General features: G+C 40.6%; 1 protein-coding gene across 1 annotated transcript in view; it reads left to right on the top strand.

The window, feature by feature from the left end:
* Positions 1-13,089, top strand: part of ARHGAP40 (Rho GTPase activating protein 40) — an 18,772-nt gene extending 5,683 nt beyond the window's left edge. The window contains exons 3-15 of the mRNA XM_009705574.1: positions 15-128; positions 3,341-3,416; positions 3,998-4,146; positions 4,771-4,936; positions 5,281-5,372; positions 5,503-5,580; positions 5,845-6,004; positions 6,927-7,009; positions 8,146-8,352; positions 8,624-8,764; positions 10,438-10,598; positions 11,620-11,675; positions 12,904-13,089. Coding sequence (XP_009703876.1) covers positions 15-128; positions 3,341-3,416; positions 3,998-4,146; positions 4,771-4,936; positions 5,281-5,372; positions 5,503-5,580; positions 5,845-6,004; positions 6,927-7,009; positions 8,146-8,352; positions 8,624-8,764; positions 10,438-10,598; positions 11,620-11,675; positions 12,904-13,010 — 1,590 coding nt within the window. The 3' untranslated portion in view covers positions 13,011-13,089. The remainder of the gene's footprint in view (positions 1-14; positions 129-3,340; positions 3,417-3,997; positions 4,147-4,770; positions 4,937-5,280; positions 5,373-5,502; positions 5,581-5,844; positions 6,005-6,926; positions 7,010-8,145; positions 8,353-8,623; positions 8,765-10,437; positions 10,599-11,619; positions 11,676-12,903) is intronic.
* Positions 13,090-13,378: the final 289 nt, after the last annotated feature.

Below are 13,378 nucleotides of genomic sequence, written 5' to 3'. Positions count from 1 at the left end.
CCACCGAGCCAAAGCCCAGGCCCGCTGCTGTGCGGCGGCGGTTGGATACCTACTCCCGGTCTCGGAGGAGGAAGAACAAGCATCCTGTGCGTGATGTCCGAGACATTTTTGGAGTGGTCAACTCGGAGGTATGTTGATTTAGTGGGATCTCCTGAAAGACTTTGTTGCATTGTGGTAGCTGATTTGGCTTTCTGGGTCTAGGGCTACTGTCATTTCCAAATAGATGATTTCATCTCTTGAGCTGAAACGAAACTGAGGTTGTAGAAATTCTACATCCAGTTTGCAACATTGAGAAGTTGCTACCAAACCTGCAGATCCATAAGTTTCCTAAAGACTGTGGGAAGACTTCTGTATAGTGCCTCCAGAACTGCAGCCTCCTGGAGCATTGGCATCATTTGGAGCCCTCTTGTGTTTTCTTTATTCCAGTGACATGTTAAATAGTTATTAACCAAAAAAAGAAAGAAGTTCATAAATTCAGTTCTGATAAGCTAACCTTGTACAGCTTGTAATCCTGGAGAAAGACTAGCCACTGCCTTTTTTTTTTTTTGGCTAGAGAGTGCATAACCGTTAGCTTTTCAGCTGCTTTGCTGCTGTGCTGTTCCTCTTTTTGTTGTGGCCACAAGGTAAAGTATCCTTATTTTTTCTAGGGGCTGCTGAAAATTACCCCAGTCAGGGCTCCTTGTGACTTTCTTTATTCAATCAAGTGTCTAGTCAGAAGGTATTGAGCTTAACCAAGATCTACCTTTTTGAGTAACATTGGACCCTTGCTGTCTACCAGAAAATACTCTTTTGCCTCAGCCTAAGCCTTTTTGAAACTTCTTTTACTATAATGAGATTAATTATACCCAAATAATCCCTTGAATGCCTTAAGGAAATGACACTAGCAGTCTGCAACATCACTGGGATCTGCTGCGGTTATGTTCTTTGTAACTGCACAGTGTTGAGGTGCAGATTACTTCCTTGCTGTGAATTGCACTGAGAAAGAGTTGTGGTTGGTTCTGTTTTGCAGAGCATTGCTTGCATTCCCCCTTCAATGGGTGACAAAAAGGTGAAGTTTCTGGAAGCAATAATGCTGCAAGGCTGTCTTAAGTGCCTCAATTGAAATTCATCATGTTTTTAAACTTGCAGATTAAATAAAGCCTGTTATATCTCTTAAAATAATTTTACTTTCTATTGTATAAGAACAGAGATTTTTGACCTCTTAATCATATGTGTCGACTCACTAGGTCGCTAATATTTGCATTTGGTAATTTGTGTTTGATAAGCAACTGAGAGCCAATCTAATGTTTTAAAGTGAGATTTTGGTGTAATGAAATCATGTACAAAGATGCTAAATTTGTCTTTTTAAATAGCCTTAGTTTGATTAGACGTGAAACATTTTATCTCGCTACTTTGGGCAAGATCACTGAACTCTTTTTCCAATAACTCTGCTGGAATTATTCATATTTTCTTTGGCTCAATTTTTTTTAAGCTTTTTTATTTTTTAAGCTTTGCAGTTGCCTCTGAGATTTACAGTTTTTAATGGAGGTCACTGAAATAAAAAACAATGTTTTTTTTTCCTCTCTCTTTTTAATTAAAGATAGTAAGAAAATGTATTTTAAATGAGTCTATTTAACTGTTCATTCCTTCTTTGCTGTGTGACCATCAGCTTAACCTCTGTATTCCTTCCTTGTCTTTCATGTCACCAAGGGAGGGTGTTTGCCCTCTTTATTTCTTGGGAAGTGACAGATGCTCAGCTTAGGCAAATGAAAAATGATTTCTGTGTAAAATTGTGAATTTTTGAGACGTTAGGATATGACACTGGATGTAGGCACTGAGCGGAAGAAGTGCTTTACCCTTGAGTGACTCCTTCAGTAATCCCAGAGGGAAGCAGGCTTTTTGGTTAATTTTTCCATGCTGGTTTGCTGTGGTGTTCTAGTTCCAAGCACAATTTTGGGTCTCTGAAGGACATATTCAGGAGCCATGTCCAAAACATGCCTGGTGTTGTTGTAACACTTGTTCAAGGCATGTAGCAAAACATGATAAATCCCTTACTGCACAAAAGAATATTTGCAATCTCCGCTTTGTAAGCAAGGAAACAGAAATGTGGAAAGGTAAAGTCCCCCTGTTCCCCCCTGCCCCCCGCAAGTCTCAGAAATTCCTGATTTGGAACCCAGATCCAGTATCTGTGCCTTTACTGCTCACTCAGGTTTTGGATACCTCTCACTACTGACTGCTTTCTCAAATACACGGGGAACAGAACATTTGAATGGGCTGTACCTATGGAAAAAAGGATGTTCAGCAAATTGAACTTAAAACTAATTCAGTTCAGCTGTGACTTGAGTGGAAGCAGTTCAGGCTCTAAGAATGCAGGCAGTGATTTGTCAGTCATTTGGATTTGTATTTGGGTAAGTGTTTCAAGATGGATTTGCAGTTTGCCTCCAGTCCACCTCTGTCATGAGATATTCTCAGGCATCAAAGCTGTTGGCATTCCTATCAGAACCTCTCTACGTATTTCCCCTTGTATTACTGTTCAATATGGCCTGTTTATGCAGCAGCTGGATTGGAAGGTGCTCTGGCATTATTCATTGCATGATCAGTGATTTAGCTGCAGATGCTGAATGAATTGGATCTGCTTTCATGGCAAACCATCAGTTGTGCACCTACATTAAAGATGTAATACATCTTCTATGCAGAGTAACTGTTTTGTCCGTTTGCACTGATTTTGCACAGGTTCCTTTTAATTTTCAGTCCTTAGTCCCAAACTTCATGTCATAAGCAGGTTCTCGGGAAGTTACTCATTTATGTTAAAAGAATAAGCTTTCCCATATTCTAACTAGATCTAGCAAAAATAAGCTTTATATTAACAGAATTGCCTACCTCATACTTTTAAAGATTCATTTCTCTCTCTAGTTGTGAGGAGGTAGGTTACTACGAAGCCTACGAAAGGAAGCTTTTAGGTGCTGATGTCTACTTAGTGTGTTCTTTCTCGTGAAAGATCTTGTGATCACAGGCAATGGATAGATCCCACGCAGCTTGGTTGGTCCACTGTTTGTAAGCCCCTCAATGCATGAACTAAAAGGGGGAAATTGGCTAATGATTGTGCAAAAGGAAGAATTGGCTTAATGATATGTAAACTTATCACAAATACTGTCTATGGGATAGTCATCTGTTTTCCACCTGCCTGCCAAATCCTCTAATTATGATTCTTAATTTGAGAACAGTCTTGTAGCCCTGAGCTTGAGCAGCTTTTTTCTTAGACTAGCAGACAATGTCAGGTGTGTTGTTTTCTACCAAAATCAAGTTGTCTTCTAATGACTTCTGGTTTGTGTAGGTAAATACTTTCTGGTTTGTTTTTCAGGATACAGCAGCAGAGAAAAAGGAGTCCTGCCCAGATCAGTTGTGGCACAATCTACGGACTTCAAATGTACAGAGAAGTAAGAAAGAAGTTTTTTAATGGGGAGTAGGATCTGAAGTAGGACTGGAACTGGAAGGGAAGTTATACTAATCTGGGCTCTGAAACATTGGCCTTGTTTGTGGTTGGTTTGTTTGTTTTTAAAATACATGCTTATCCACACTTGTGGATTTAGTAAACTTTTCCAGGCTCTAGTGCTGTTAGGAATTGCTGTTCAAACTGATAACTGTAACTCTTGAAGAAAGCAACTAGAAGATGCAAAAATCAGCCTAGCAAAGATCATATGGTGAAATCCTATAAACACCATATGCAGTTGTGTTAAGAGAAGTTAGCCATTGGTATGTCCTTTAGTTTAAGGCCATGCTCATGTCTTACCTTATCTGGTGATTGTAGCCATAATGTTATGACTTTAAGCTAATCTTACCCTATTGATCAGTCTCAGGACTGTGCTATGAGAATGCTGTTTTCAAATCTTAATGTAGGATTTTTTTAAAAAAGCAATGATACCCAAATCTGTCTCAAACTGCTTTTTTAGCACACTTGATTTCTAAGCTTCACCCTTCTGGCTTTCTGCAATTCAAGACGATTTCTCCTCTGTAGCAGAAACCCAGGATTATTCTTGCACAGTTCGAAACCCTGGAAAAGAGGAGGTGTTCAACATGGATGTTGCCTACTCAGAGCAAGCAGCTGTCCTACTCAAGGGATCGTTCCTGTCTGAATCTAGGAAGTTAAAGGATGGAAATGCCCTCACTGTAAGCACTGAAGGAATTTTTCCTGTTAGTACTTTTTAGTCTCCTCTTGTTGAGAAGAGTATATGACATTTAATTCAATTGTATGCTCACCTATTGGAAACGTCCTCTATGGATAGTGTTGCAATGGGTCTATATTAGGTAGGTATTTTTGAACAGGTAGTACTGTTATCCTTGCAGTGTTGGGCAAGGATAACCGTTGTGTAGTGGAGGGTCAAAAGAAGTAAGGCTCGTGTGTGAAACTAGCTATTTTGGTACAGATCTGGGTCGTTTCCACTGAAAAGAGGAGAATAACTGGACTTTCTTACTCATAATTCTAACAGGTTTTGTCTCTGCAAATATATTGGACTGCTTCCAAAGTTCAAGTAGATTAGGGTGAGTATCAGGCTGTCTTTAATTTAGATAAATTAGGATCTCCAATATGATTAAAGAGCAATACAGGAGAAAGAAAGTATTTATTCAGCTGTGGGTTGAGCAGAAGTAGGAGTAGTTTTGGGCATTTGTCTGGAGAATGAGTAGATGCCTAGTTATGGTAAGGAATATAAAAATGCCACAAAACATGATAACTAGAGGGATTAGTAGTGATAACTTGCACTGAACCTTTTGGGTGTGCATGTTTTCCCATAGAAATTTAAGATCCCCAAGGGGAGACTGGGAGTGACCAAGGTTGGAGATCTGTCTGCTCAGGACATGAAGAAGATCCTCACACTGGCCCTTATTGAACTAACAGCTCTCTGTGATATTCTGGGCTTCGACCTGAAGAGAAATAAAGCAGCAAAACTGAAAACAACAGGTTAGTTGTAATTTTTTTTCTATGCCTTTTTTTTTTTTAACATTGACCTTCTTATAGGTTTGTGTTTCAAATGTTAGAACAGAGAGGGTCTTTGATAGGAAACCTTGTGACAGATGTGTGTTTGTTGATCAGAATTTCTCCTGGAAGTCACTGGATTGTGACATCAAGACCTAGCACTGCTTTTATGTCTGGCTATCAAATGCACTTGTCCTGTTTTAACTATTCCTCTCATTCTCCAATATCTACACTTACAAAATGTGCCATCTTAGTCTGCAGCGGAGGATATATCCCTTACATCTGTATTGGAGGTGATGCAGACTTATAACTTATTGTTTCTGTTGTAGAGAAAAGACTCTTTGGAGTTCCACTCAACACCCTGTTGGAAAATGACCAAAAACTGCTCCCCAACACCAAGGTTCCTCTGTTACTCCAGGCAGTAAGTTCTCTTCTGGTTTCATTCACACCTCTGATCCTCAGAGTCAGGAAGCCTATGACCAGGAAGGGCTGAATTCTCATCCTCTATGCCTAATAGCTTGCTTTTTTTTTCCCCTCCCCCCCTTTAATAGCTGCTGTCCTGCTTGGAAAAGAGAGGACTTGAAACAGAGGGCATTTTGAGAGTCTCTGGGTCTCAGACCAGAATCAAGGTATGAGCTCTTTAGTAGTGTTCAAAAGTGTCAGAGGTGATCAGGGAGCAAGTTACCGAAACAAGTATCTAAATAACCTCAATTATCTCGTCTCCCTTCCCAGTAAAACTAGAAATGTCCATTGCTGTGAAATCTGGGAGTGTCTGCTGTTGTGAGAGTCCCTGCACTCTTTTGACTTGATGGATTTCCCTCCTAGTGCTCAGCTACAGAATTTTCCTTGTATTTGCTTATTAAAGCAGGTAACAAATTCCATCTTTTAAACAGAGTCTGGAACAGAAACTAGAAAGGGACTTCTATACTGGCCTTTTCCGCTGGGATGAAGTCCACCAGAATGATGTATCTGGGCTACTGAAAAGATTCATAAGAGAGCTGCCGGCCCCACTGCTGACAGCAGAGTACCTCCCTGCTTTTGCTGCTGTACAAAGTGAGTCCCTGCTTTGGCTGTTTAGCATTGTTTTCCTGGTTTGTGCTTTTCTTGCAAAGCTCTACTGGTCTCGGGCTCTCCTGTCAGGTGTGTTGGGAGCCTGTGGATTCGATAGGAATATAGAGCACAATATGAACTATAGCCAAACTCAGTATGCTAGGTGCTATATGTACTACTGTGTATCAACCTGAAAGTCACAGTCAGTGATGCTTGGTTGTATGCATCTTTGACTGGTCTCGGGCTCTCCTGTCAGGTGTGTTGGGAGCCTGTGGATTCGATAGGAATATAGAGCACAATATGAACTATAGCCAAACTCAGTATGCTAGGTGCTATATGTACTACTGTGTATCAACCTGAAAGTCAGTCAGTGATGCTTGGTTGTACGCATCTTTGTGTAGGAACACTGTCCTGGGGGCTTAAATTAGGTTGTGACATTTGAGGTTGCAAGGTTGCCACCATGAATTAGAACAAATTGATAAATAATAACATGCAGACTGAGCTGCGGCAACTGGCCAGGGTGAGTAGCCTTGGCTTGTCTGCAGGTAATGCAATGTTCTGCAAGCACCTTATTTTGAGGTTTTTGCCTCAATAGGTGACTTAAATGTGTTAAGCTGACTTTAAGTGCACAACTCTTTTTGTTCAAGAAATAGGGAATAATGAGGTCTCTTGATACCCTTCAAGGGCATCAGACTTGCTGGCAGACTCTGTACTCTGAAGCAAATCAGCCAGTCTTCTAAAACATAGGTAGTTCACTTCATAAGGGCAGTATGAGCTTGATTTACTTCTGTAAAACAAGGTCTCAAATCCTAGATGACAAATGCTACAATAAGTAATCGCCTTATTCCTTTCGGGATTCCCATGCTCAAAAAGGACAGTGTCAGGAGCCTGAATCCTTTGTCCTGTTGTCACTTTCCCTATCTAGATATTCCAGACCTGAAGCAAAGATTGCAAGCTCTAAACCTCCTGATCCTGATTCTGCCAGAGCCCAACAGGAACACCCTAAAGGTAACTAACTACCTGTTCTGGTTTTAACTGATCAAACATGATCTCATTCCAGGAAATTCTATGAGCTTTTGTTAAATAATGTACTTTATGCTATTTGGTTTTATTTCACTGACTTGAGAATGGGAACCTATGGAGGGGGGAGCAGGCAGACCTCAAGGCTGTGCAGTGAATGTAAGCTGTAAGTGCAGTCTGCCTTTTGGGTACAAACTTCAGAGCAGTAGGAATCTATGTGGTCTTGGAGCATCCTGTTTGGAAATATGCTCTTCCTCTTTAGTGTGTTAAAGCACTTCGCTGTGGAGTGAAAGATGTACAGGTCTTACAATGTCTGCGGGCATGCCAAGTACTCAGTCTTTTGATTAATGGTTTGTGGTATTGTCATCAGCTATGAAAGATAGTTTCAATTTTAAAAAAAAATTTTAAAAGCTACTAAGCTCGTAACTTGCTACCCTTTTCTGATCAGAAGGCATTTCAAATCCTTTTACCTACTATATTTTGGAAGAATAAATGCTGATGAGATCAGCTTTGTAGGCAGTGCAAAACCTCTGCCTTTCTGTGCTTTATAAGAACTGTGATGGTTGCTACTGCCTTTTTTTTTTTTTTTTTCTCGTGAGTAGTTCAACTTTCAGGCAATAAAGGCGAGGCCAACTTAGCACCCTGCAAACTTTATTTACAGTGCTGGAATACATAATCCAGTCAAAGATGATCTGTCATGCGTCATGGCTTTGGTGGAGGTGTGAAGCAGAAGAGATGATCCAAACGGGTTTATTTTTCCACATCCGGGAATATCTTTGAGGGGATACTGAGGGAAGGGCAGCGGTCATCTTTGGGTTCTGTAACTTTTAGGACTGGACTGCGTAAATTGCCACCCGCCAAAGAGTAAGAGCTCATCTACTTCCCACACAGACTGTCTGTCTTGATTCGTGAATGCTGGACAAACTATGTCTCTGCTTGGTATGGTTATTTGTTGCTATCCTTATATTAGAAATTGGTCACTGAATTTCCTGACTGGAGAAATAGGATTTCCTCATGAATATCAAGAAAAAAATGCTAATTAAATGGTCTCTCCAGCAGTTGCCACAGTAGTTTCTTGAGCATTATTAGTAATGGATGTCTTAAGTATGTTCCCCTCTCTTTAGGCTCTACTTGAGTTTCTCAGCAAAGTGGTTGCCAGGGAGAACAACAACAAAATGAACCTCTGGAACGTTTCCACAGTCATGGCCCCAAACCTCTTCATGCACAAGGGGCTGCCAAACAAGATCCCGGAAGGGAAGGAGAAGCAGCTGGCAGAGGGGGCGGCTGATGTTGTGCGGATGATGATCCATTACCAGGATTTGCTCTGGACAGTAAGTTGCACAGGTGTTTTGCGGTATGATGTAGCAGTGTCTTGGTCTGGTTAGAACTGGAATATGGGAAGGGATAGTCTTGGAAATTTCAGAGGAATTAAATATCTATAGGCAAAACCTCTGGCTGAATTCCAAGACTACTTGTTCTCAAGGTATATAGATATTTTGTCAATTTAAGGAGCTTCATAAAGTGCTGTTTACGTTCTTAAATGGCATCCTCATCTCTGCTTGATTTGTTTTAATTCCTGTTTTCTCCCTCTTCCCTGCCCAGGTCTCCTCTTTTCTGGTAGCTCAAGTGAGAAGGCTGAATGAGAGCAATAGCAAAAGGTACCAGTTCTGCGACAAGCGAATTAGAAATTTGTTGCGGAAGATCCATGCTGATAAAGACAAGGTGGAAAAGAACCAGGCAGAGGTGAGTTAGGGCTTGGAAAAACTGAGCCCTTTCATAAGAGTGTCAAATGCTTTCATGAGAACTTGGAAAACTGTAAAGAGTGATACTCTTCAAAGAACAAGAGGGAGAAAAATCTGCAGAACAGCAAGAAACAATTTCCCAGACCCTTTTGGCCAGGTTGTGACAAAAACTGATCCCAACATCAAGAGTACTAAATAAATTTCAGGCTACAAAACACTTGGCTAAGATGCTCCATGGTTGTAGGTGATGGGGAAGAGACCAGGAGCAGAAATGCTGATCTTTACCTCACGTGAAGAGCAGAATTCATGTGGCTGTAGGTGTCCCATGTGTCTAGACAGATATGTCTGCTATGATAAAAGCAAACTTATTTTCACAAAAATAAAGCAAAAATTTAGACTATTACAGCAGTATAAAAGTACCTCTTGCGTCTAATTTTCTTTTTGCTCCACAATGCTGCTCACAGGAAGGTTTGAGGATGAGGTTCTTGCCACTTAAAAGGAGAGAAAAGCTACCTGATAAATGAAATGACTCTGCTCCTTGTGTTGGTACAGACCGAGATTTTTAAAAAGTTATTACTATCAAGTCTATTTGAGTATTAAAGTTGGGGAAAAGATCCTTAGAGTCATTCTGGCTTTTTTTGTTGTTGTTGACACAGTTAATTGAATAAGTGTAGGCATGTAGGAGGTAGGTTATATCATATAGTGCTGGATTTTACGTATCGCATAGCAGTGGTGATGCAACTGAGTTGCTCTAAGGACATGAGCTAGATGGGATCTGCAGGTAGAAATAATACGTTGAAAGCCTAAATCTGCATACCTGAAGAAGCGTTTGTGTTCTCACAAGCCAGTACCTCCTCCACCTTTCTATACGAGTTGGGATACTGAGATGATGTCTCCCTAAAATTTGGCTTGTTAAGGTGGTATGTCACTGTTGAAGGTGCTGTCATTTCAGAGAGGGCAACTACTGTGTAGGCAGTCAAACAGATGACCCGATGCTTAGGAAGTACTGTTAGCACTGTTCTAATTGTCTTGGTGTTCTGTGCTGTTTTTGCAGAGGATTTGGGATTGCAAAAATAACGCTGCAGAGCAGACTCCATTAGAACAGTTCAATGTTCACCAGAAAAGTTCTGAGAAGTTACTTCATTAAAACAGTCTTGAGAAAATAGCACTTGAACTCTGCTCTGTGATGGCTCAGTGCTTCCTGTTTTTTTTAAATTTTCTGAAATTCATTAGTCTGCAATTCAGCTGTCTAAACTCCCTTTTCAATAATTTAGATGAATTCCAGAGAAGTATATCAGACTTGTGCAAAACGGTTTGTCAAAATTTATTCTGATAAATCCTATTTTCATCAAAGCTTGTGTTGCTTCTAGTGCTGGTGCTGTATTTGAACAGCAGAGAGCACCAATGCACGCTGATGTAGAGCAGTGCCTTTCTCCCCAGCCGCAACACTGAAGCCCTGATGATTTCTTTATAATGCTAACCTTGATGCTTCTACAACCTTCCAGCCTGTAGTATGTGTGGGATAAGAAACGAACCTGAATTCTCTGGACAGCTGGCTGGATAGGTTTAATTCTTCACACTCTACAGTCTATTTTGAAACTTGATGTTTTAGCTGATAACAAAGTCTTCCTTTAAGCATTTTCTTCTTTTCGCCCCTCTGCCTGCCTTGGTCAGCCTTCCAAGATTGTGAAAGTCCACACTTCGCTTCTCCTGAAGGATTCACTAGAGGTGCATTTGAACAATGCCACCAGAGTTGCTGATGTCTTGAGGCAGTTTCAAAAGAACCTGTGCCAGAATGGCTGGAATATTGTCAACACTGTCAGCCTCCTCAAGTGGTAAATGGCTTTAGTAGTTGCTTTAAAAAAAAAAAAAAAAAGAAAAAAAAAAGAAAGAAGTACTAGGTGGTCTAGTTCCTGTTTTCTGTCTTCTGGCAGAGCTAATGTGGCAGGACAGTGAGCCCTTAGGATACTGTTCTCTGCTCTTCTATTCTAAGCTTTGGAAATAGTGTGTTGGATGGGGCAAGCAAATGTTAGTTCAACTGAGTGATTCCATCTCTGTGCTCAGGCTGTCAGGAGGTCAGTAGTCCCCTCTGGGCTGCTGGACGGCAGCCTTGCTGAAGGGAAGGGAAAGTGGAATAACATTGACCCTGCAAAACAAAAGCTCTCTAGCTCTCCTGGAGAAAAACACCGCCTATGCAAATTATTTGCTTGGAGTAGTATTTCCAACATGCTTATGTTAATGTAGGAGCTTCCTAAAATAAGCTCTGCAATTCCCTCCTGTGCTCCAGTGGTGAATTGCTGAAATAATCTCCAAAATGAACAGAAGAATTCCTGCCTCGCTCTGTCACCGTGCCTGCAGACCATATTTAGTAGGTAAAGTGTTAGTGCATCTCCTGACTGTGTCCCTCAGCAGATGTATAAACAGGGAGAGTGGATGGGAAGTTGGCTGAATATGGGTCAGCTGGTATCTCACTAACAAGCTGCTACACCTGCCAAAGTCTTCCTGCAGATGAGCTTCTCTTGAACAGGCCATCAATTCTGGTGGAATGCTGCCAATGAACTTTGGTATTTATGCCTGTTGTCTTCCTATTGAAAAGTTAGTGTTTGCATATAGTGTGCTTCTTGCTACCAGTGAGGAATATCTGCCTTGTTTTCTTTTTTTCCAATTTTGGGTATCCTTTTGAACAGGTGCACTGTTCAGGAGGATCAGCAAGGTCTCTGTACCATGGCCTTGTAGCTTCCTTGACCATTGCTGGCCTCTGAACCATAAGCAATTCTTTTGGAAGAAACATTACTAAACTACCTAACCTGCCTTTCACAGAGCTTTGTTAACTTCCATGTGTTTTTCTTTCTGCAGTAACAACTCGATAGAGTGCACAAACTTGCTCCTGTATGAAGTGGGAGGCAATATTGGTAAGTCTGGGTGGTAACTGAAACTAAGGACTCTGATACTCGTTTTTTTATGCTTAACTTATCTTAGGAGAGAGTTCAAAAAAGATGAGATTTGGAGGGGGCTTGGAAAGTTAAAAGACAAATGAACAAGTGTGGGTTAACCTCACACACAGCAAAGAGCACCTGTCAAAACTTTTGTGTTGATAGTTCATGTGCCTTCCAGCCATCGCTGCAAAACCTTTATATTGCAAGTATGTAGGAAGGTTGAAGCCTGGACTTCCAAAAATATTAATGGATCTCATTCAGAAGCTGCCTGTTGAGAAAGGTGGAAACTCAAGAGTACAAAAATTTTGAGGACAAAGACATGCAAAACTTTGTCCATATTAAAACCAAACCAACCTCCCATTCTGTTAAACCATGTTAAACTGCCTCTCCCCTCAGAGATAAAGGTTCATGTTTGGAATTAAGTGTGGAACTTAAAACCATAAACTACGTTAATGTAAATAAAGGGCAACTTCATCCTGTGCCATTAGGCTTTTAATTGTGTGCTTCTTATCTGGTCTTTAATGAAGTGTGGTAAGCTGGCATGTGGCACCTGTACTAATGACTGCCAGCTCCAGGTTTCAATTCTGTCTGCCTTCATCAGCTTTCTTACAAAAGAACCCAAGTAACTTGGATGGAAGTTTCTCAAACCATGTAGTTAAACAAGTTGATGGTGTTCATTAGTCATCAATTTCTACTCATCAATAGGGTAATGTCATCAAATGGAGAGGAGACTTAAATAATATGACTGCAGCAGCACATGAGAGAGATCTGAAAATGGAAAGGAATTCTTATGCCCTGTTACAGCTGCTTCTGGAGGCTGTCAGTTACTGGAGTGCTTTGTCTGCCTCTTAGTAGCATCTGTAGAAGAAAAGCTCTGTCGTTGCAAATGATTCAGTCTCTAGATTTGATCACTGACATATTTCATGATGGTTTTCAAGTGCTAATGTTATTGGGTATTAAAGTTAGAGTACCTTTCCATAAAGGTCAAAGCTTGGGCTTAGTATAGTTTTAATAAACATACATTCACTTTAACATAAATAACTAGAACTTTTTCAGATTTGTGGAAACACTTTTGAATGGTTGTGATACTGAAATTAATGTGAACAAATACTGGGGGGGTGGGAAACAAACCAACCCAAAACCTAGCAACTATGGGACTAAGGGTATAAGAAATACTTTTTTTCTGAATCTCTTGTTTTGATAGGTGAACATTGCCTGGACCCAGACACTTACCTCTTAGACTTGTACCACGTCAATCCCCATGCTGAGTGGATAATTAAACAAAACCCATCTTATCCTCGGGTGTTCTAAGGAAAGCATGAGCAAAACGAAACATTTGACGGAAGTTTTTGGGAGGTGTAGAAAAGCTATAGAGATGTTCCTGGTATAGTCACAGACTGGACAATGCTTGTGTCTTTGAAGGAAAAACAGCTTTATTTACTACTTCCATGACAGCTGGCTGTGAGAGTACACTAGCCTACATACTAACAGGGGTGTTGATAACAAACAACAATTAGTGTCATGTAGCAGAATCTGCAGGGTGTATGATTATTCTTAAACAAAATATCTCCCCAAAACAAACCCTGCGAACAAAGCTACAGTGATCGTGCAGCAAAGATGGAATGTAAGAGAAGAAACACCGTCTTGAAGATGATAGGAGACATCTGTTTCTTCTGGAT

Source organism: Cariama cristata, unplaced genomic scaffold (assembly GCF_000690535.1).
Source record: "Cariama cristata isolate BGI_N322 unplaced genomic scaffold, ASM69053v1 scaffold6298, whole genome shotgun sequence".
Lineage (NCBI taxonomy): Eukaryota > Metazoa > Chordata > Aves > Cariamiformes > Cariamidae > Cariama > Cariama cristata.
The sequence above is the reverse complement of the archived record's forward strand: the minus strand, read 5'-3'. Positions and strand labels throughout refer to the sequence as shown.